Source organism: Colobus angolensis, unplaced genomic scaffold (assembly GCF_000951035.1).
Source record: "Colobus angolensis palliatus isolate OR3802 unplaced genomic scaffold, Cang.pa_1.0 Scaffold19, whole genome shotgun sequence".
NCBI lineage: Eukaryota > Metazoa > Chordata > Mammalia > Primates > Cercopithecidae > Colobus > Colobus angolensis.
The window spans coordinates 6,285,083-6,303,570 of NW_012115043.1; the positions used below are offsets into that span (position 1 = coordinate 6,285,083).

General features: G+C 50.4%; 2 protein-coding genes across 3 annotated transcripts in view; one reads left to right on the forward strand and one right to left on the reverse strand.

Annotated features, from left to right (window-relative positions):
- The window catches only part of RASL12 (RAS-like, family 12), a 15,025-nt gene extending 1,056 nt beyond the window's left edge, over positions 1–13,969 (forward strand). Inside the window, exons 2-5 of one of the 2 annotated variants that reach the window (XM_011940396.1) lie at positions 1,974–2,030; positions 7,876–7,949; positions 8,676–8,866; positions 12,011–13,969. In XM_011940396.1, coding sequence (XP_011795786.1) covers positions 1,974–2,030; positions 7,876–7,949; positions 8,676–8,866; positions 12,011–12,386 — 698 coding nt within the window. In that variant the 3' untranslated portion in view covers positions 12,387–13,969. The remainder of the gene's footprint in view (positions 1–1,973; positions 2,031–7,875; positions 7,950–8,675; positions 8,867–12,010) is intronic. The other variant, XM_011940397.1, reaches the window with a different exon arrangement.
- A 251-nt stretch (positions 13,970–14,220) lies between these two features.
- On the reverse strand, positions 14,221–17,840 carry SLC51B (solute carrier family 51, beta subunit). Its single transcript, XM_011940399.1, has 4 exons — positions 17,658–17,840; positions 17,330–17,541; positions 15,869–15,959; positions 14,221–14,462 (listed from the first exon to the last, which is right to left on the reverse strand). The coding sequence occupies exons 1-4, from the start codon at positions 17,726–17,728 to the stop codon at positions 14,258–14,260; spliced, it is 579 nt and encodes a 192-aa protein (XP_011795789.1). The 5' UTR covers positions 17,729–17,840; the 3' UTR covers positions 14,221–14,257.
- Positions 17,841–18,488: the final 648 nt, after the last annotated feature.

Sequence of the window (18,488 nt, forward strand, 5' to 3'; positions counted from 1 at the left end):
CCTCTGCCCCCTCCGCCCAGGGCGCCTCTTTGAGCTTAGTCGCAGGCTTGCTACTCCCTGATTAGGCTTGGGGAAGGCTTCCCTCCAACCCCTCCCCCTCTACACCCCCTTCCCGTGGAAGGGAGCTGGTGAAGTCACTAGCTGTTGAGATTTCTCAGGGAAGGTCCACTCCCCAACTCCCATCCCCATTCCCTGGGATTCTGGGACAAGTTGTGCATTCTCATCAAATGTGTTTGTTTCAAGCCAGACCCCTCTCAACTTTCTGGAAACACACTGGGTTATGGTTCCAGGTGCCTGGGATTGTCCTTGATGAGCCAAGATCTTGGGCTTCCATTGAGATAATTTGTGTCAACACTGAACTATGCCACTCCTGGTCGGCTGAAGGAGGGAGGGCAGAGGGGGTTCTCCACTGACTCTTTTTCCAGTTTTAGCCATTAGTGATGGCCAACCCAAGCTCAGCTGGCTGTGGGTTTCCTCCCCAGTGTTCTGTGTGACTCACTGGGGGCCTACTCTCTGATTCTGAAGCCAGCCCCACTCCCGTCGGAGAGGGGACTCTGAGTGTGGTTTTCCTACAGAAGGGATTACCCTCTTCCTCTGAAAGATTTGCCCTTTGAAAATCAGATTGTTATCCGTAGCTCTGTAACTGGTACCGTTTAGCCAGTGACTACATAAAAGAAAGAATTTAAATTTTAAAATATGTATACCCTGAGTATTAGTTTGCAAACTGACACTGTTATGAATCCTAGGAAAGAATTTTAAGGATTTTATTCACAATATCACTTCTTTTTTTTTTTAAGACAGTATCTCTGTCACTTAGGCTGGAGTCCAGTGGTGTGATCACGACTCACTGCAGCCTCGAACTCCTGAGCTCAAGCGATCTTCCCCCTCAGCCTCCTGAGTAGCTAGGACTACAGGCACACCACCATGCCTGGTTAATTTTTCTATTTTTTTTTAGAGATATGGTCCCGCTATATTGCCCAGGCTAATCTCAATACCCCAGTCTTGGCCTCCCAAAGCACTGGAATTATAAGCGTCACATTACTTTTCTTTCTTTCTCTTTTCTTCCTTCCTTTTTCTCTCTTTCTCTTTTTCCTCCCTCCCTCCCTCCTTTCCTCCCCTCCCTCCCTCTTTTTTTCTTTTTCTTTCTTTCTTCCTTTCTCTCTTTTCTTTTTCTTTCTGTTTCTTTCTTCTCTCTTTCTCTTCTCTTTTCTTTTCGTTTTTCTTTTTCTTTTCTTTTCTCTCTTTCCAAACAAGCAGTAGTGAACATTACTTTTTGAGGGTCCAGCGTAGTAGTTGGCTGGTCCTTGCTTTATGTGGCTACACTCTGAACCAGAGAGCTTAATTCTTGAGTTTTACGTTCTGCCGAGATACCTGTGATGAGTGTAGAGGCCCCAGAGAGAGCCAAGACTTGCGATGTGGGAGACCAGGACCAGAGTGTGTTTCTTTGGGACACAGACCTCACCTGGACCTTACCTGGAAAGCCCAGGGGCTTGGGGATTTATACCCTTCCCAAGGATCAACCACTGTGATCAACTCTGCTCGTCCTGTGTTTTTGGCTTGTAGCCAAAGCCTGGAATAAATAGCCCATATTTCAGAATCTCTATGACTTGTCCGGGGTGGGCGACACCTCCCTTCAGTTGAGGTTTCACCAAGCTGACTCTAGGGTAATGGTTGCATGGGTCCTGACCCCTAAGTTCATACCTTCACAAACACCCCTTAGGCTCGCCACTCATTGCTTTCCTTGCCATTAAAAACAATTCCCGGTGCAATTAGAGGCACTTGGTTCCCCATATTTCTGGTTTCCTTCTGAGCGTCTCAAACCAGTTCCTCAGTTCCCTAGCTTCGTTCTCTGGGAGAGCTGAGTTTCATGTCAGTCAGGGATCACAGAGGTTAGATAAGGCCTCCCTAAAACGAGGGGCCAGCAGCTAGACATGGCAGCAGAGATGAAGCCAACCTCTTTCTGCTTCTTGCAGCCCTGACTGTGAAGTTTCTGACCAAGAGGTTTATCAGTGAATATGACCCCAACTTGGGTAAGAAACTACTCCTCCCTGTACCCTCTGCTGCCTGTGCCCCACCTGGAGTGCTCCCCTGGGACCTACCCCGTGGGTGGGCACTGACCAGGACTGCATGTCTGGGGACAGAAGGGAGAAGCTGCCAGGATGACCCAGCCCATGGGGGAAAATGTTTTAGGTGTCAGAAATACCCCTTCCACAGCCCACCCCAGACAACTGGGGGGTTGGCCTAATTCACAGAAGTAAGAAAGGCTGATTTACCCTAAAATATGAAGTGTGATGAAACTTAAAAAAATAAAAATAAACATAGCAGGACATTCACATCCAAACAAGTATTATTCTTGGTCCGGGCGCGGTGGCTAATGCCTGTAATCTCAGCACTTTGGGAGGCTGAGGCGGGTGGATCACCTGAGGTCAGGAGTTAATGACCAGCCTGGCCAACATGGTGAAACCTCCTCTCTACTAAAAATACAAAAATTAGCCGGGTGTAGTGGTGTGTGCCTGTAATCCCAGCTTCTAGGGAGGCTGAGGCAGGAGAACTGCCTGAACCCAGGAGTTGGAGGTTGCAGTGATCCGAGATCGCGCCACTGCACTCCAGCCTGGGCGACAGAGCAAGACTCCATCTAAACAAAAACAAAAATAAAAAAACCTCAGAAACAAATAGGTATCATTCTTCAAGATAGTCAGTGTTCTCTTCCAGAAAAGCTGGGCAAACGTTTGAGGAATTCTCTAGTGGTACTGGCTTCTGAACCAGTTTTTTAACTATATGAGAAAACAACTCTTGTTTTTATCACTGTGTCATGGTATATTGGAAAAAGGAATGTTTCTGTGTCAGTCAGAGCTGGGTTTGAATCCTACCAGGCTCTGCTCCTTATTGGCAAACTTGAGCCAGTCAGCTAACCTCTCTGAGCTACTGTTTCCTCATCTGTAAAATGGGCATTAAAAAATACTTATCTCAGAGAATTGCTGTGAGGATTAAAGAAATAACACATGTGGCCGGGTGCGGTGGCTCAAGCCTGTAATCCCAGCACTTTGGGAGGCCGAGACGGGCAGATCACGAGGTCAGGAGATCGAGACCATCCTGGCTAACACGGTGAAACCCCGTCTCTACTAAAAAATACAAAAAAACTAGCCGGGCGAGGTGGCAGGCGCCTGTAGTCCCAGCTACTCCGGAGGCTGAGGCAGGAGAATGGCATAAACCCGGGAGGTGGAGCTTACAGTGAGCTGAGATCTGGCCACTGCACTCCAGCCTGGGTGACAGAGCGAGACTCCGTCTCAAAAAAAAAAAAGAAATAACACATGTAAAAGATCCAGCATAGTACTTGACCCACAGTAGGCACTCAATGCATTTTTGCTTTTCCTTCCTCAAATGGCTTCCCATACACAATGGCTTAGATTCCCTTCTAAAACAAATCAAAGCAGGATTTTATTAGTATAAATGTTGCTTAAAGCTCACGTGTATAACATTTGTCTATTGTAAACTGTTCACTGAGAGCCATAAGGTGTCTGGATGACCTTAGCCTTTTGAAAATGGGTGTTGTAGTCTTGGATTATTTTCCCCATTCATAAAAATCAAATAAAGCATTCATGGGACCCCTGACAGCCCTCCAAAGAAGCCCAAGGCTCTGTGACACAAGTGGAAACCCGCTGCACTGCCTGCAGCAGGCCCCTGATACGGTGCTCCTGCCACACCTGGAGGGGAGAGCTCCTTACCCTAGTGGTGCCCAGCCCCTTAGTTCAGGCTGGAATCCAGCACCAAATCACAGTGTTGGAGCAGGCAGAGACATCATGGCTATTTGGTCCCCTGGTTTAAAAAAGCTTTTCCTTAGGTAGCAGAATCCCTTCTTCCAAATTTTAAACAGAACCCCAGCGTGTCAAACAGAGAGAGCAAAGGGGTTCCCATGGGTAAGTCAGGGATTCAGGGCAGGTGACATGGTGACAGTCCCTAAGGGATTTGTTCCTCGAAACTCTGCTTGATCCCTGTGCCAAGGCCTTGGCACAGCCCTTCAGTGCTACAGTGGAGGAAACAGGCCCAAGGAGCTGAGGACTTTGGGCCAAGGTCACCCAGATGAGGCCCTTTGATTAGCAGGGGTCAGCTCCAGAGAGAGGAGGACACAGAACGCAATGGTGTGCTGGCCGGTGAGGTGTTGGGAGAGGCCAGAGCGTGGAATAGAGATGGGGTGGAGAAACAGAGGACAGAGGTGAGGTGGGAGGACAGGAAGGAAAGGCACACAAGCAGACATGGTGTCTGGGAAAGGACAAGGGGAATTCCCAAGGACAGGGCCTCAAAAGACATATTCGGCCTAATTCAAATATTGCATGGGTCATGCTTATACCAAAAATTATTCCTTTTTGTTTGAAATTCAGATTTAACTGGGCATCTTGTATTTTTCCTGACAACTCACCTCCAGTCTGTCTTCCTCCCTGCCTTCCAATGTATACTGTCACAGGGTCCCACCGGATGAGCCTATTACAGCGGTGGTTTGAGCCTCCTGATTGAGTAATTTTGGAGTTCTGACCTGGTAGTGGAATGCGTGGGCAGACTGTCTGGGAAGTGGGCAGCCTCACAATGGTCAGTCCTCTCGGCCTGTGGTCTCTCACGCTACACTGACAGCCCACGAGTCAGAGAGCCAACCAGACATTCTCCCCTCAGACTCTCTGGGAGGCCTGTGCCACTCCTCGAAGGTTCTGCTGAGAAGGGCCTGAACATTCCGGCCACTGTCCCCCATTGTTGTTTCCAGCAGCAGAAGCAGCAGAGACTGAGACGAGAACCTTTCCTTCTGTGGATAAAGGTCTCCACCGCCGGAGAGCTAGCCATCAGTAATGCTGGTAAAACCACTCTCTATGCCCTTCCTAGGTCTTCTGAGAGCCTGAGCTCATTTGGTGAGCCTGGAGGATGGAGATTCATTCCCGTTTCCGGCAGCTAGCACAGTACTAGCCTCAGTGTAGATGAGGGTTTAACTGTGGGGGTAAATTTTGGTTTTAGGATTACCCTTTAAAGAAGAGCTCCTATCATGATCCTCATTTTATAGGTGAAGACATGGAGGAAGAGAGGGCCCAGTGATTTGCCTTAAGATGATGGAGATCCTCAGGCACAAAGGAAGACCAGGCATGGCTCCAGTTGCTCTCCGCCAGGAGCAGCCTCATGTCATAGAGGGCCTGGAGTCAGAGGTCTGTGTGGCACAGGGCCCTCTGAGATGCAGTTTCCCCATCTGGAAGATGGGACCAATAGCCTGTGCTCTGACTGTGTAAGAGTTGCACTGTTCTGGGGTATGTCTGCTAGAGCTGGTAGGAGCTGAGAGATTCAGTGTCTGTGGAAGGGCTTTGCCTGTGCTGAGCCCCACAGGAGTGGGCAGGGGTCTCCAGGAGAATATTCTCCTCTCCCAGAAGGGCTGAGCGTGCCTCATCTGGCTCAGCCAGGGGAGAATGTCAGCTTCTCACTCTTCTTGCCCTCCTCCTCCTCCAGCGAGGACATAGGCACCATTTCTGAGGCAGCACCCTATATATACTCTGACGTGAGCTTCTGTGGTGCCGTTTAAAAAATTATTACTGTAAATGAGAAGAAAATATTGGCAAATTCAAAACTTTGGGAAATGACTCTTCTCTCAGCACAAAATTCCATAGACTATTAATTAGAACCAGGTGTTAGGAAGCCCTTATATTTAAGGACACCAGAGTACACTGAGGCAGGGACTTGGTGATAGGAAGTCTGGACATAACTGTGACTGGGAAAGGAGGCCCTCACTCCTGCCCCAGCCCCTGAGGCCCATCACCTCTTCTATAAAGGGAGGCTGGACAGTATGAGCTCCAAGGCTTCTTCCAGCTCATACAGCCATGTTCTACATCCCTGCCGGACTGGGCGATTCTGGTCTTTCCTTGTACTCTGCCCAGACAGAGCTGGAGGGCAGGCTGATTCACTGAGCAGTCACGGGTGAGGGAGTCCCAGTGTGAACACAGCCCAGCCTAGAAGCCCTGAGTTCAAGTTCCTACTGCTGATTAGGTGCTGTGTGGCCTTGGGCGAGATCCCTTCTCTGGGCCTCACCTTGTCATCTCTCTACAACGGAGCTAACAGCAACCTTGAAAGGCTGTCCTGCTGTCGGCAGGAGACCAAGGTTGGGCTAGCACCTTTCACTGGGCTGGGCAGGACACTGCACCCATTGGGGGGAACCCCTAAAAGGGGTGCATCTGACATCTTTGAGTGGAAAATAAAGACAGATCTGAAAGAGATGTAAGCAAGTAGGGGTAGCTCTTCTTGGACTAAATATAGTTAAACATTTGGAACATAGTTTCCATTAGATTTTTTTTGTCTTTGCATAAGAGCAGCTATTTATCCAAGTCCCCAAAGCAGGCTGGGGACAAGAAGCTGTCTGTGATTCATGCTGGATGCTAGTGGACCTGGAGTGTGTCCAGACCAGCTTGGCTGCCAGTAGCCCTCAGAGAGACGTGTTTGACTATAAATTCAGCCAGGGTTGGGAGTGTGCCCTCTCACAGTGGATGCTGCCAGGAGGGCAGAGACCATCCCAATTCTGCCAAAAGGGGTCTTCTTTAGGGCCACTAGAGGCAGGGGACACCTAGGGAAAGGTAATAACCAAGTACACTCACACATGTGGGCCAATGACACAGGCACAGATTGGGGTTGGGGAGAATGACTGCCAACATGGCCGCGAGGTCCTCTGTGTGTCTGGCCACTTGCTGCCTTCTCAGATTTGAGATCATGAGAACTATATGTGTGTGTGTGTGTGTGTGTGTGTGTGTGTGTGTGTGTGTGTATGGTAACAACTCAAGAAATTCAAATAAGGTCACTAGTTTGGTTCATAGTATGGTATCAATGTAAGTTTCTTTTTGATCATTGGGCTGTGGTTATGTAAGGTGATGACACTGGGGGAAGCTGGGTGAAGAGTATACAGGAACTCTGTACTATTTTACAACTTCTATGTCAGTCTAAAGTATTTCAAAAGTAAAAAAAAAAAAAAAAAAAAAATCACCTGGGAATGTGATCCTGCCCTATTTGGAGAACCATGGTTCCCACTGTCCTCACCAGGCATGTGTGGTAAGCCAGGCCCCATGCCCAGGGGGGCCCATCGAGTTCTTACAGAGCCCTGGGAGATGGGACTGTTAAATGAGCTAATGTCAAGCACTTAGCACAGCGTCTGGGACAGAGGAAATGCTTGGAAACTGTTAGCAGTGTTATCATAGTGTTCCTGTTTTAAAATGAGGAAACAGCCTCAGAGAGCTGAAGTGATTTGGCCAAGTCACAAAGCTAAAAAGTAGCTGACATTAGGTTTAATACCACATTCTCCAACTGAAAACTTCTGACTACACGAGACTGACTCCCCACTGTCATGTTGACAAGGATTATTTGTAAAACCTTCTTGGAACTTCTAAAGGGGGTCTGACTGCCGTTCTTCCATCATATCATGTACTTCTCTTTTCCCTTGTCTTTTCTCCCACTGCGGGCAGGAGGGTGGTCGGAAGGGAAGGAGGTGGGAAAGACTGGGGTTCTGGGATAGAGGGGCTAGCAGTGCTGCTCCTGAGCCAGCCTGTACTGCTAACAGGGTCTAGGGGTGACACACTTGACTCTATCCTGCTGGTTTTGTGTGTGGGTCCAGAACACAGTCCCGCCCCCGAGCCATGGTCTGTGAGTAACCACTGATGCTGAGTCTCACTGCAGGTGGAGCAGCATCTCCTTGGTGGGAGGGTCTGCCTGTAGCCTCCATGAGTGTGAGAACCAAGGACTTTCCAGTGGTCCCAGCCCCAGAGCAGCTCCAAAGGTCCCCCAAGGCCACACGGGTCTAGCACAGAGGGAAGCTCAAACTTACACCCAAGGCATTGTGTCTGACCTGGCTAACCACCTGTGTTGTAGAGGACACCTACAGCTCCGAGGAGACCGTGGACCACCAGCCTGTCCACCTGAGGGTCATGGACACTGCAGACCTGGTAACATTACCTCCATTACTATGCACTGCTGTGAGTCACTGTAGCCTCCTGAGAAGTCCTGGCCCAGAGTGCGAGGCCTCAGATGTGCATTTAGATGCCTTTTAAGCTCAAGTTTGCTGTGTAACCCTGAATAAGGCACTTGATCTCTGTGGGTCTGAATCCTTTCTTTGCCAAATGAGAAGGATGGGATGGGGCCTGGAGAGACATGATGGTTGCTGGCATCCGCTCTGAGATCTTGTGCTGTGGGGCTCTGTGCCTGTGCACACGAGGAGGCAGGTACACACCTATTTACACAGATGCTCCTGGTGATAGCCCCTTAGCCCAGGTCTCTCCCACACACAAGTCTCCACCCATGTCCTCACCACCTCCTGCCAAGGCTGGATGCCAGTTACTCTCAGAAGCCAAAGGGGCAGCATGAACCCAACCCAGAACCAGCGGTGCCCAGGGACAGCCAGGTCTCTGTAGGGACCATGCCAGAGTCTTTGGCTCTGGGCCCAAGGGGCCAAGGTCTTCAAGTCTCTGGCTGGGTGGTGGGAGGGAGGTTCATGAGACAATGTCTCCTTTCACACCAAGCCAAATCCACACTCAAGTACCCCTTTGAAAGGGCTCTGCTGGGAAACAATATACAAAGACCGGGGAGTGGGGAGGTGGGATTGGACGGCTCAGGTGAAGGCCTTTACCCCAACCTCCTCTGCCCCCGGGCGGGGCTTCTCTCCTTCACCCCAGGACACCCCCAGGAACTGCGAGCGCTACCTGAACTGGGCCCATGCCTTCCTGGTGGTGTATAGCGTTGACAGCCGCCAGAGCTTCGATAGCAGCAGCAGCTACCTGGAGCTGCTTGCCTTGCACGCGAAGGAGACACAGCGCAGTGTCCCTGCCCTGCTGTTAGGCAACAAGCTGGACATGGCTCAGTACAGGTGAGCACGGCCTGCTTGGCCCTTGTCTCCAGAGCTCGCTTTCTTCGCTTGTAAGGGCAGGTGGCATCTTCAGGGATTAGTGGGCTGCTAAGAACAGTCATCCCCTTGAATTGAGGTAGAAGGGATTATATGTTTGTCTGTTTGTTTTCTGAGATGGAGTCTCACTCTGTCACCTAGGCTGGAGTGCAATGGTACCATCTCAGCTCACTGCAACCCCCACCTCCTGGGTTCAAGTGATTCTCCTGCCTCAGCCTCCCCAGTAGGTGGGATTACAGGTGCCTGCCACCATGCCTGGCTAATTTTTGTGTTTTTAGTACAGACGGGGTTTCACCTTGTTAGCCAGGCTGGTCTTTAACTCCTGAACTCGTGATCCACCTGCCTCGGCCTCCCAAAGTGCTGGGATTACAGGCGTGAGCCACTGTGCCTGGCTGAAGGGATTATGTTATAAGGGTATGGTAGATGTTGGTCTTCCAAGCAGCCAAGGAGTTGAAGGGAAAGGTTTCTGGGTCACACAGGGGCTACACCCTGAAAGTCAGAAGAGCAGCCACTCCTTCCTCCCTCTTGGGTCTCTGTGGATTCTCTTGGATTCACCCTTCTTGCCTGAGTCTATCCTGACCTTCTGGCCCCACTCCCAGCAGCTGACTGATCTGGTGCCTGATTCCAATTCTAGGGAGAGAGACTCTGATTGGCTCCTTGGTCAGGTGTCTGCTCTGGTCCACCGGGCTTTCCCCTCACCCAGACCGAGCCTCCTACACTCACTCCCACAGTTGACTGGGCTGACGGCAGGTTCTCTTAAAAAGGGTTGGACTCAAATCAGAGGTCAGAGACTGGGCCAGAGGACGCATTACTGAAAAATACTGCAGCCATATTTTGCTTGGCTGGCATAGTGTCTTAAAAGACCTAGAACTGGAATGCTTTGAGGTGGGGCACGCTCTCTCCAGCCGACCCCAGGCCTCGCCACTCCCCGTGGTTTACCTCCACCCTCTCCACACATTCAAGTTGCCTGCCTGGCCCTGAGGCATTTGACACTGTGATGCCTGAACTTAATGAGTAATGCCACTGAATTTCTCCAGCACTGACCTTTGTCATCTGTGGCCAGTCTACCTGCAAGGGAGAGCCACTTCCACCAGCCACTCATCCCTCCTTGTTCACCGTCGGTCTGTCCTACTTCCCTAGGCCCCGAGGGCACATTGACTGGTGTTAACAAGGAGGGGACCCTTTGTTTAGAACGGGTCAGATGGGCAGTGGGATAAAGAGAGGTGTGGGACCGTGAAGGGGGACTATGGTGAGAGGCCTTCAAAGGTGGCCAAGCCCTCAGACCCAGGAAAATTGTAATTTGTCTCCGTGAATGAGGGAAGTCATGTGACCTGAAAGCTGCTGAAGGTAGTCTTTGAGGAATTGCAGACCCTCTTAGGGGTCAGAAAACTGGATTGTGAATAGGCCAGTTTCAATACAGGGAAAAAATAAAGAAAGAAAAAAAAAAAAAAAAGAAATAAAAAAAAAAAAATCAATACAGGGAAAAAAACTACGAATCACTCTTTTGACCCCAATCTTTGCCAAAGGGATTGTCTAAAATGGTTTGGGAGCAAATAACAAAGAATACATGCTCAAATGAAGCTGATCCCACCCATTCCCTAAAAACAACTTAGGACAATGTATTCCTATTTCATTCTTCAATCAAGTCCCGAGTTTAGTAAATTGAGATTCTGGGAAGCACAGGAAGTCTAACTTTTAGCTGAGCATTGGTCATTGTCTCCCATGACTGTCTCACTGTTTGAAGGGTAAAATGTGGGTTAGGTTGGTGCTTCCCAAGCCGCTGATAAAATTTTCACTAGGATGCAACAAAATAAGAAAAAGAACAATGTTCTGTGCCTCTGTCACCCACTCACACACATGCACACACACATGGGGTTTGTGTTTGTGAAAATTCAGTATTCAAGCCCCTACAATGACAAAGTTGCAGATTCAAGCTCATCATAAAAGCACATAATAGCAAGTGTTCTTTCCAAAACGGTTCCTCAGGAAGTGGTGAGCTTACTTGCAGAAACCAGCCCTGGGTGGGGAATACATTCGATGCCTCTGACTCTTTGTCCCAGTCACTCACTGTCTCTGAGACTCCCCCCACCATGGAGTGGCACCCTGGGCAGCTAGCTCACTCTCAGCCCCTGCTCCTGCCAGGTCAGCCTTGGGCTCAGAAACTCTTCCCGCCATGGCCCACTGGAGTGCCTCCTCTCATCTAGTGGCTGTGCCATTATCCTCGGGAGTGAGCAGTGGGACAGCTCAGCAGTAGGTCAGGAAGATGCAGCCAGTGGAATCTCGGCCCCAAGACCTCAGGGACCCGCCCCCCCCGTCTCTTCCCTCTTCTAGACATCCGACCTACGCAAGAACCAGTCTTCTTTTTCCTCCCACCTCGATTCCCATGGCTTTCAGGTCAGAAACCTCCACGACCTTCCCAAGTTTCGGATATTCTATCCTCCTTTCACGGGAGGTGGTGTAGGACTGAGCCAGAATAGGTGTTGCCCCCTCTCTCCTTTTGCCCTCCTCACCATGAAATGTTGTCACCCCTGCCCTCTCCTGCCTCTGCCCTGGAGAGGCAGACAGAACACCCCAGGAGCCCTGAGAACTCTGCCAACCACAGGCTTCAGGAGTCACCGCTGTGGTCTAACCCTTCAATCCAAACGACTGCTTCTCTCTAGAGCTGATCCCACAAGCCAGAGCTGTGGGTGGCCCGTTTCCTGCCCCAGGGACCCATGTTGGGGTAGAGAAGAGATGGGGCTGGGAATGGCCTGCTTCCTCCAGCCACAGGCAGGGTTCAGCATAGGGGATTTGGAGTAGCTTCTCATCCTCATCCTCATCCTCATCCCAAAATTCTGGCTTGGGTAACATCAGCTACCATTTATTGAGCACTGACTCTGTGCCAGGTACTGTGCTAAGCACTTGAAACAAATTGTCTTTCGTAATCCTAACAACCCTGAGGGGCAGAGGTCAGTAACCCATTGTACTGATGAGAACACTGAGACTCAGAGAGGTGAAGATGACCCCAGGCCACCCAGCTAGTCCATGGAGCGCCGGGTATAGGAGCTGGTCTGCCTGATTTGGCACAGCCTGCTCCTAACTCCCTGCCTCACCCTGCTTCCTCACCAGGCAAGTCACCAAGGCAGAGGGTGTGGCTTTGGCAGGCAGGTTTGGGTGCCTGTTTTTCGAGGTCTCTGCCTGTCTGGACTTTGAGCACGTGCAGCACGTCTTCCATGAGGCAGTGCGAGAGGCACGGCGGGAGCTGGAGAAGAGCCCCCTGACCCGGCCGCTCTTCATCTCCGAGGAGAGGGCCCTGCCCCACCAGGCCCCACTCACCGCCCGGCATGGGCTGGCCAGCTGCACCTTCAACACACTCTCCACTGTCAGCCTGAAGGAGATGCCCACCGTGGCCCAGGCCAAGCTGGTCACCGTGAAGTCATCCCGGGCCCAGAGCAAGCGCAAGGCGCCTACCCTGACCCTCCTGAAGGGCTTCAAGATCTTCTGAGGACCCTTGCCCAGGAACCCCAGGCTCGGTGGGTGGACAGGACTGCAGCGGGGCAGGGGCTGGCTTCTCACCACCGGCTTTTCCCTCTGATGGACAGCAGACCCCACCTCCAGCACCAAGCAGTGTCCCTACACTCAGTTCACTGTGTGAGCTGAAGTGGCAGGCAGGGATGCTGCTTCTGTTCCCTCCAGGCCTTGGTCTTCATGGTAACCACCGCATCTGTGGCCCTGGAGGGAAACAGCCACTGTGACAACCCAGAGACCTGGGTTCAGCCTTAAGTAGGAAGAAATTGCAGTGTCCATCCTGCTGCCATCAGCCCTTCCTGCTCCAGCTACAGTTGGGCCAGCTGTGGCCCTTAGTGGACGGTCTGGGTGGATAGCTCTGTCAATGTCAGGCCTGAGAAGAACCTGCAGAATGACAGCCCTGGGGTCCTTGTGCCACCTGGTGGACGGGAGAGGCAGGGCGGCTGCAGTTTCAGAGGCCAGAGCCTGGCCCTCCTGTCATCTGCTGACTTCACAGAAGGCCCAGGCTACAAACCCCACAGTTTATTCAAGGAAAATCTAGTTAAAATAATCCAATGGACAGCCTGGGCGGGGAGAAGAAGCCCCAGGAAGGGGTATTTCCAACACTTGATGTCTCAATGAGGATAAAAGGGAGGGGGCTGTGGGTTGTCCAATGTAAGGAGCCCCAGAGTTCTTTCACCAGCAGACAGATTCCCCCATGTTTTCCCACTGTTAAGGACTCTGTCCAAAGAACCTCAGGACCAGCTCCATCAAGTTTAATGATCCGGGCTGCAGAAGAAAGTTGTCACTCCAGTGAGTTACCCAGGGTTCCAGGGAGCCCACAGCAGCATCAGACCCATCCAGGGGCTACAGGGCCTGCCCCCTTGCAGGTGGAAATACAGTATACCCGTTTGTCATCTGGTTTGGCAGGACCCAGGACCCTCGGCAATGAGTCTGAGTGTTCAAAGCCCACTTTAGAACCTAAAGCATTTTGGGTTAATAAAGCAAATTTTTGCATATGTTATTTGGTGGTGTCACCGCAGCTTATACCAGGACACCATGGCTCAGACATGGGATCAGGACACTCCTTTCAGATCCCACCGTTGGCAAGAAAAGGCTCTCCAAGGCAGGCAGTGTGGTAGTTGTCTGATTTTGTTTACCACACGCCAGGTCCAAGGGAAGTCTTGCACAGACTCTTAGCAGACAAGCAGGGAAAGGAGAGGGCCCTGGTGGGTGGAAGGATTGGGAAGGGGGTTCTGGGCCTGGAAGCCTGCTTCTTCCCCTCTCAGCAGTCTCAGGACTGCTGTTGTATTGCAAACAGCATCTCTCACCCAGTCTTCAGTCTCATTCTGTAAATAGAGGAGCTGAGGTCAGAGCGGGGCTGTGAACTACTCAAGACCACATGCCTGGAGTCCTAGCCAGGCTTCCCGACCCACAGGCCAGCTACGGATTTTGCACTTTTGCTCCAGGCCACTTGTGTGTGTATGTGTGTGTGTACCACTGCCATCTGAACAAACTATGCAATACCACCTGCTGACTTCCAGGAGCATTTTAATAAAAGATTTTTTTTTAATAACAGAATTTTAGTTTGCTTGCAGTTCATTCATTGTAGCTGCTAAAAAAGAAAGAAAGAAAGAAAGAGAAAGAAAGAAAGAAAGAAAGAAAGAAAGAAAGAAAGAAAGAAAGAAAGAAAGAAAGAAAGAAAGAAAGAAAGAAAGAAAGAAAGAAAGAAAGAGGAAGAAAGAAGGAAGGAAGAAAAAGAAAAAAGCGGGCTGCTTGGGAGAGACTGTAAAACCTGAGAGGTTTCAGGCCACTGAGCTGAGCCCAGATCATGTGCCTGGCTTAGGGTGGGACTTCTCTGAACCCTCACTAGCTCTCAGTTTCTGGTATATCTGGAAGGAAAACTGACAGCACATCTCTCTTTTTTAACTCAAGTTCCACCTGGGCCGAATTTGGCTTTTCTGAGAGCAAAGTCTCTCTTAGGTTGTTTAGGCTGTTGTGATCCTTGGTTCTGGCCTCATCCAAATGCAGGACTTCTGGATTTTCTTTTTCTGGTGGTTGCATCTTTTGTTTTCTGGAGGGACAGGGAACAGTGTTAATCAGGGGGGCTGAGTGTTTGGGGCAGGACTGGGTCTCCCAAATGGCTTAAAGAATCTGAAGGGAAAATTCTGTATGCAGTTTGGGAGCTACTAGGGGAGAAGCAGCAATGGTTGGATATTCCTTCAACAGAGAAATGACTTACGCTTGTGTGTGTGTCATTTCAAGGAATCCTTACTGTCACCTGTGAGCTCAAGTATCATTGCCACCTCCCCCCGCCACCTTCCAAGTGAGGAAATGTAGTTCATGGAGGCCAGGTGCAGTGGCTCATGCCTGTAATCCCAGCACTTTGGGAGGCTGAGGCGGGTAGATCACTTGAGGCCAGGTGTTTGAAACCAGTCTGGCCAACATAGCAAAATTCCGTCTCTACTAAAAATACAAAAATTATCTGGGTGTGGTTGTGCCTGTAATTGCAGCTACTTGGAACACTGAAGCAGGAGAATCACTTGAACCTGGGAGGCAGAGGTTGCAGTGAGCTGAGATTGCACCATTGCACTCCATCCTAGGCAAGAGAGAGACGGTCTCAAAAAAAAAAAAAAAAAAAAAAAAAAAAAAAAAAAAAAAAAAAAAAAAAAAAAAAGCTAAGCATGCACATAGTTGGGGTGTGCACTTAAGCCTCCTGACTCTTGATTCCTGTGTTCTTTTCACCTAACCACACTGTCTCTAACCTTGGACTGTTATCCTACTTAGCACAGGTCCTTGTCACCACACACCTCATCCCTCACACTACTGTAGGAAATTTCTAACTAATCTCTCTGCTTCTGGGTGTTTCCTTCTCTAAACCATCCTAGGCACACCACCAGTCATGTTTCTAAAACCCCATCGTGTACACATCACTCCCTTCCCCCAACCACCTTCATTGGCTCCCACTACCCACTTCCTTAACCTTCTAATAACTCCCACGAGTCTGTCCTCTCTCCAGATTGGTTTTATTCAAGGTACCCCTAGACTTCCTGGCCATAGTGGAGGGACCCAGTGGTGGTAAGCTGTCAGCCCAGAGATTCTGCCTGGGTCGTAGGGGGAACAGGTCTGCTGTACCTGTGGACAGCCACTCATCTCTGAGTTGACCTTGCTGAGGTGCATGTGTCCTGACAGGGTGAGAGGGGCAAGCTCCCCTTCTGAATGGCTACACTCCTCCAGGTCATGCCTGCTTCCTGTCCAGGGCCAGGGGGTGGTAATCAGGGACTGTTGCTGTTTTTTGTTTTGTTTTGTTTTGTTTTTTTTAACAGCTTTGGGTTCTCGAAGGACACTGAAGGCTGAATTTTGCTGTCCCAAAGGGTGGACAGCCATGATCCCTAAGTGACCCCCTCTAGGTTTCCCTCTAGGAAGGCAGGGCCTCTGCCCCTCAGAGACCACCCCATCCCCTCAGGACCAGCTCCTCACCTGCTTGCCTGGATGCTCCTTCCCAGGAGGAACATGCTTATCGTGACCACCACAGCCGCCAGGGCAAGGATGGAGTAATTCCAGGGAGATGCTGGGGAGGGACACACAGGACAGAGCCCTGAGGAGTGGCCAGGCACCTCTCAAGCCCACTAACAGCTGGGCCCTGGGCTCAGACCCAGCTTACAGTATCAACTGTCCTTTGCATGGAGACCCTAATCCAAGATGAGCCCCTTGCCCTGGGGCACTCCCAGTGTAACAGGTGGGCGGGTGGAAGACACAGTCTCTACTCTGGAGAAGCCCTAATCTAATGGAGGAGACAGTACTGCAGTTAAATAACAGTGGGGCCACAGGGGTGAAGGGCAGAGGCCTGCAGAGGGCAGGGGACAGGTGGGCCAAGATAAACTTTACAGTCTTGAGTTTTGCCAGGGGCTGGCACAAGGCAAAGAAAGAAGGCTGGGCGCAGTGGCTCACACCTATAATCCCAGCACTTTGGGAAGCCGAGTCAGGTGGATCACCTGAGGTCAGGAGTTCAAGACCAGCCTGGCCAACATGGTGAAACCCTTTCTCTACTAAAAATACAAAAATTAGCCGGGTGTGGTGGTGTACCCCTGTAATCTCAGCTACTTGGGAGGCTGAGAATCACTTGAATCCAGGAGGCAGAGCTTGCAGTGAGCCATGATTGCGCCACTGCACTCCAACCTGGGCAACAGAGTGACCCTGCCTCAAAAAAAAAAAGACAAAAAAAAAAAGAAAGAAAGAAGGCAGGGAGAAGGGTGGAAGGAATGGCAACTGCCCACAGAGAATACATAAAGTAACTAAACTGAATGTGGATACTCAAGATTTGTCCATGCTGTACCAAAATGAAGGAGGGTCCAGCCTCAGAGCTTTTGCATTTGCTGTCCTCCCTCCAGGAATGTTCCTCCCCCAAATAATCTGCAGAGCTAACTCCTTAGTTTCCTGCAAGTCACCTGCCTGATGATAAAAATGTTACCTTTTTAGTGAGGCCTTCCTTGACCACATTACTGCCCTTGCTACATACTTCCTATTCTCTTTCTCTGTTTAATTTTTCTTTTTATTACTCATCACCAATGCACTACGCAGTTTAGTTATTTTTAATCCCCACTAGAATGTATGCTCCATGAAGGCAGAGATTTTTATCGTATTTTGTTCACTATTGTCGCCCCAGTGCTGAGAACACTGTCTGGTATAAAGTAGGAGCTTAATAAATGTTGTGATGATTGGAGGGCTGCATAAATAAGCGACCACACCCTGAGAAAAGGAAGGGGCGGTCCAGCAAGAGCCCTCTGGGTACTGAGACACCCCAGACTGAGTCCCTGTCTTGGAGGAAATGTGCCGCCTGACCTGGAGGGGACGACAGTGTCAGAGCCTTCAGCCAAACTCTGCTCTGTGTTGAGGGGCCGTCAACACCCCGACCCCTGCCGTCAATCTCTCACCACTTACCATTTTCCACACGAAAAAACCAAAGCATCTCTTCCAGCAGCTCCTGGGGCACCACAGTACCAGCTGGGTCTCCGGGAGCCCTCTCACTGTGCTCCATGCCCCTGCTCCTGGTGGTGTGTACCGCTGGCAACGAGGTCCTTAGGCCCCTTAGCCCCAGCAGCCCTCCTTGCCTCCTCGGTTCTGGCCCCTGGGCAGAGAAGCCCTGAAGATTCCTGGAAACAAAGCAGAGAGCATGACTGGATATCCCACCCGAGTTTGATCTCCCTCCGTGCCCAAATCCAGATCTCCTCTGGCCCAAAGTTATGGGACCCAAACGACCCGAAGGAACCCAGGAGCACGTGGAGCCTGGACGGGCAGAGTCTGTAGAAGCGGGTGACTCAAATCTTTATTAAAAGCCATCGCATTTGTGGAGGAGCACTGATCTGGGAGTGAGGATGACTGAGCCACTGACGGGCTCTGGGACCCTTGCAAAGGACATCTCGGGTCTTCGCCTGTCCAGCGTCCCCACCTGGCTTCTATGAGCCCACAGCGCGCCCACGCGTTGCCGTAGCAACTGTCCCTTGAGTGTCATGCGGTAGCCAATCACAGGCCTGTGTTTCCCCACGTGTCAAAGGCTGGGCCTATCACGCCTCACTCCTGGGAATTGGCACGCCTACGACACAGAGAGGAGAAAAGGGAAAAGTGCCAGAGGCAAACAGCTGCGGGCTCCTGATGCTGAGAGGGCACCCCCTGCCCCGATCCCGAGAGCTTTTTTTGTTTGTTTGTTTGTTTTTGGATAAGTTATCAGCAGAATTGGTTTCTGTTGTTTGCAAGGGAAGAACCTGAACCCATGCTCTCTGGATAAATCCCTTACTTCCTGTAGGCCTATTTCCGTCCCAACTATTAATAATAAACTGAACCTCAGTCAATCTCAAAACAGTCAGACATTTTGACATCTTGTACTACCTGTACTATTACTACTTAATATAAAATGTTCTAGCATCTATACTTTAAAAAACAAAAAGAAATAGGTAAAATTAATTTTGACAACATATATTATTCGGGCCAATATCAAAATTACTAAGTTATTTTGCTTATTTGCTTTTTTTTTTTTTTTTTTGAGACGAAGTCTCACTCTGTCGCCCAGGCTGGAGTGCAGTGGCACGATCTCTGCCCACTG

What these genes read in the sequence shown, in the direction of transcription:
- SLC51B (XM_011940399.1), bottom strand. Translation starts at nt 17,728, where the DNA reads ATGGCTTTTAATAAAGATTTGAGTCACCCGCTTCTACAGACTCTGCCC. An exon ending in GTTTTTTCGTGTGGAAAATG is followed by an intron (nt 15,960 to 17,329) that starts GTAAGTGGTGAG and finishes GTCCCTCCCCAG; the next exon opens with CATCTCCCTGGAATTACTCC. An exon ending in AGGAGCATCCAGGCAAGCAG is followed by an intron (nt 14,463 to 15,868) that starts GTGAGGAGCTGG and finishes CTGTCCCTCCAG; the next exon opens with AAAACAAAAGATGCAACCAC.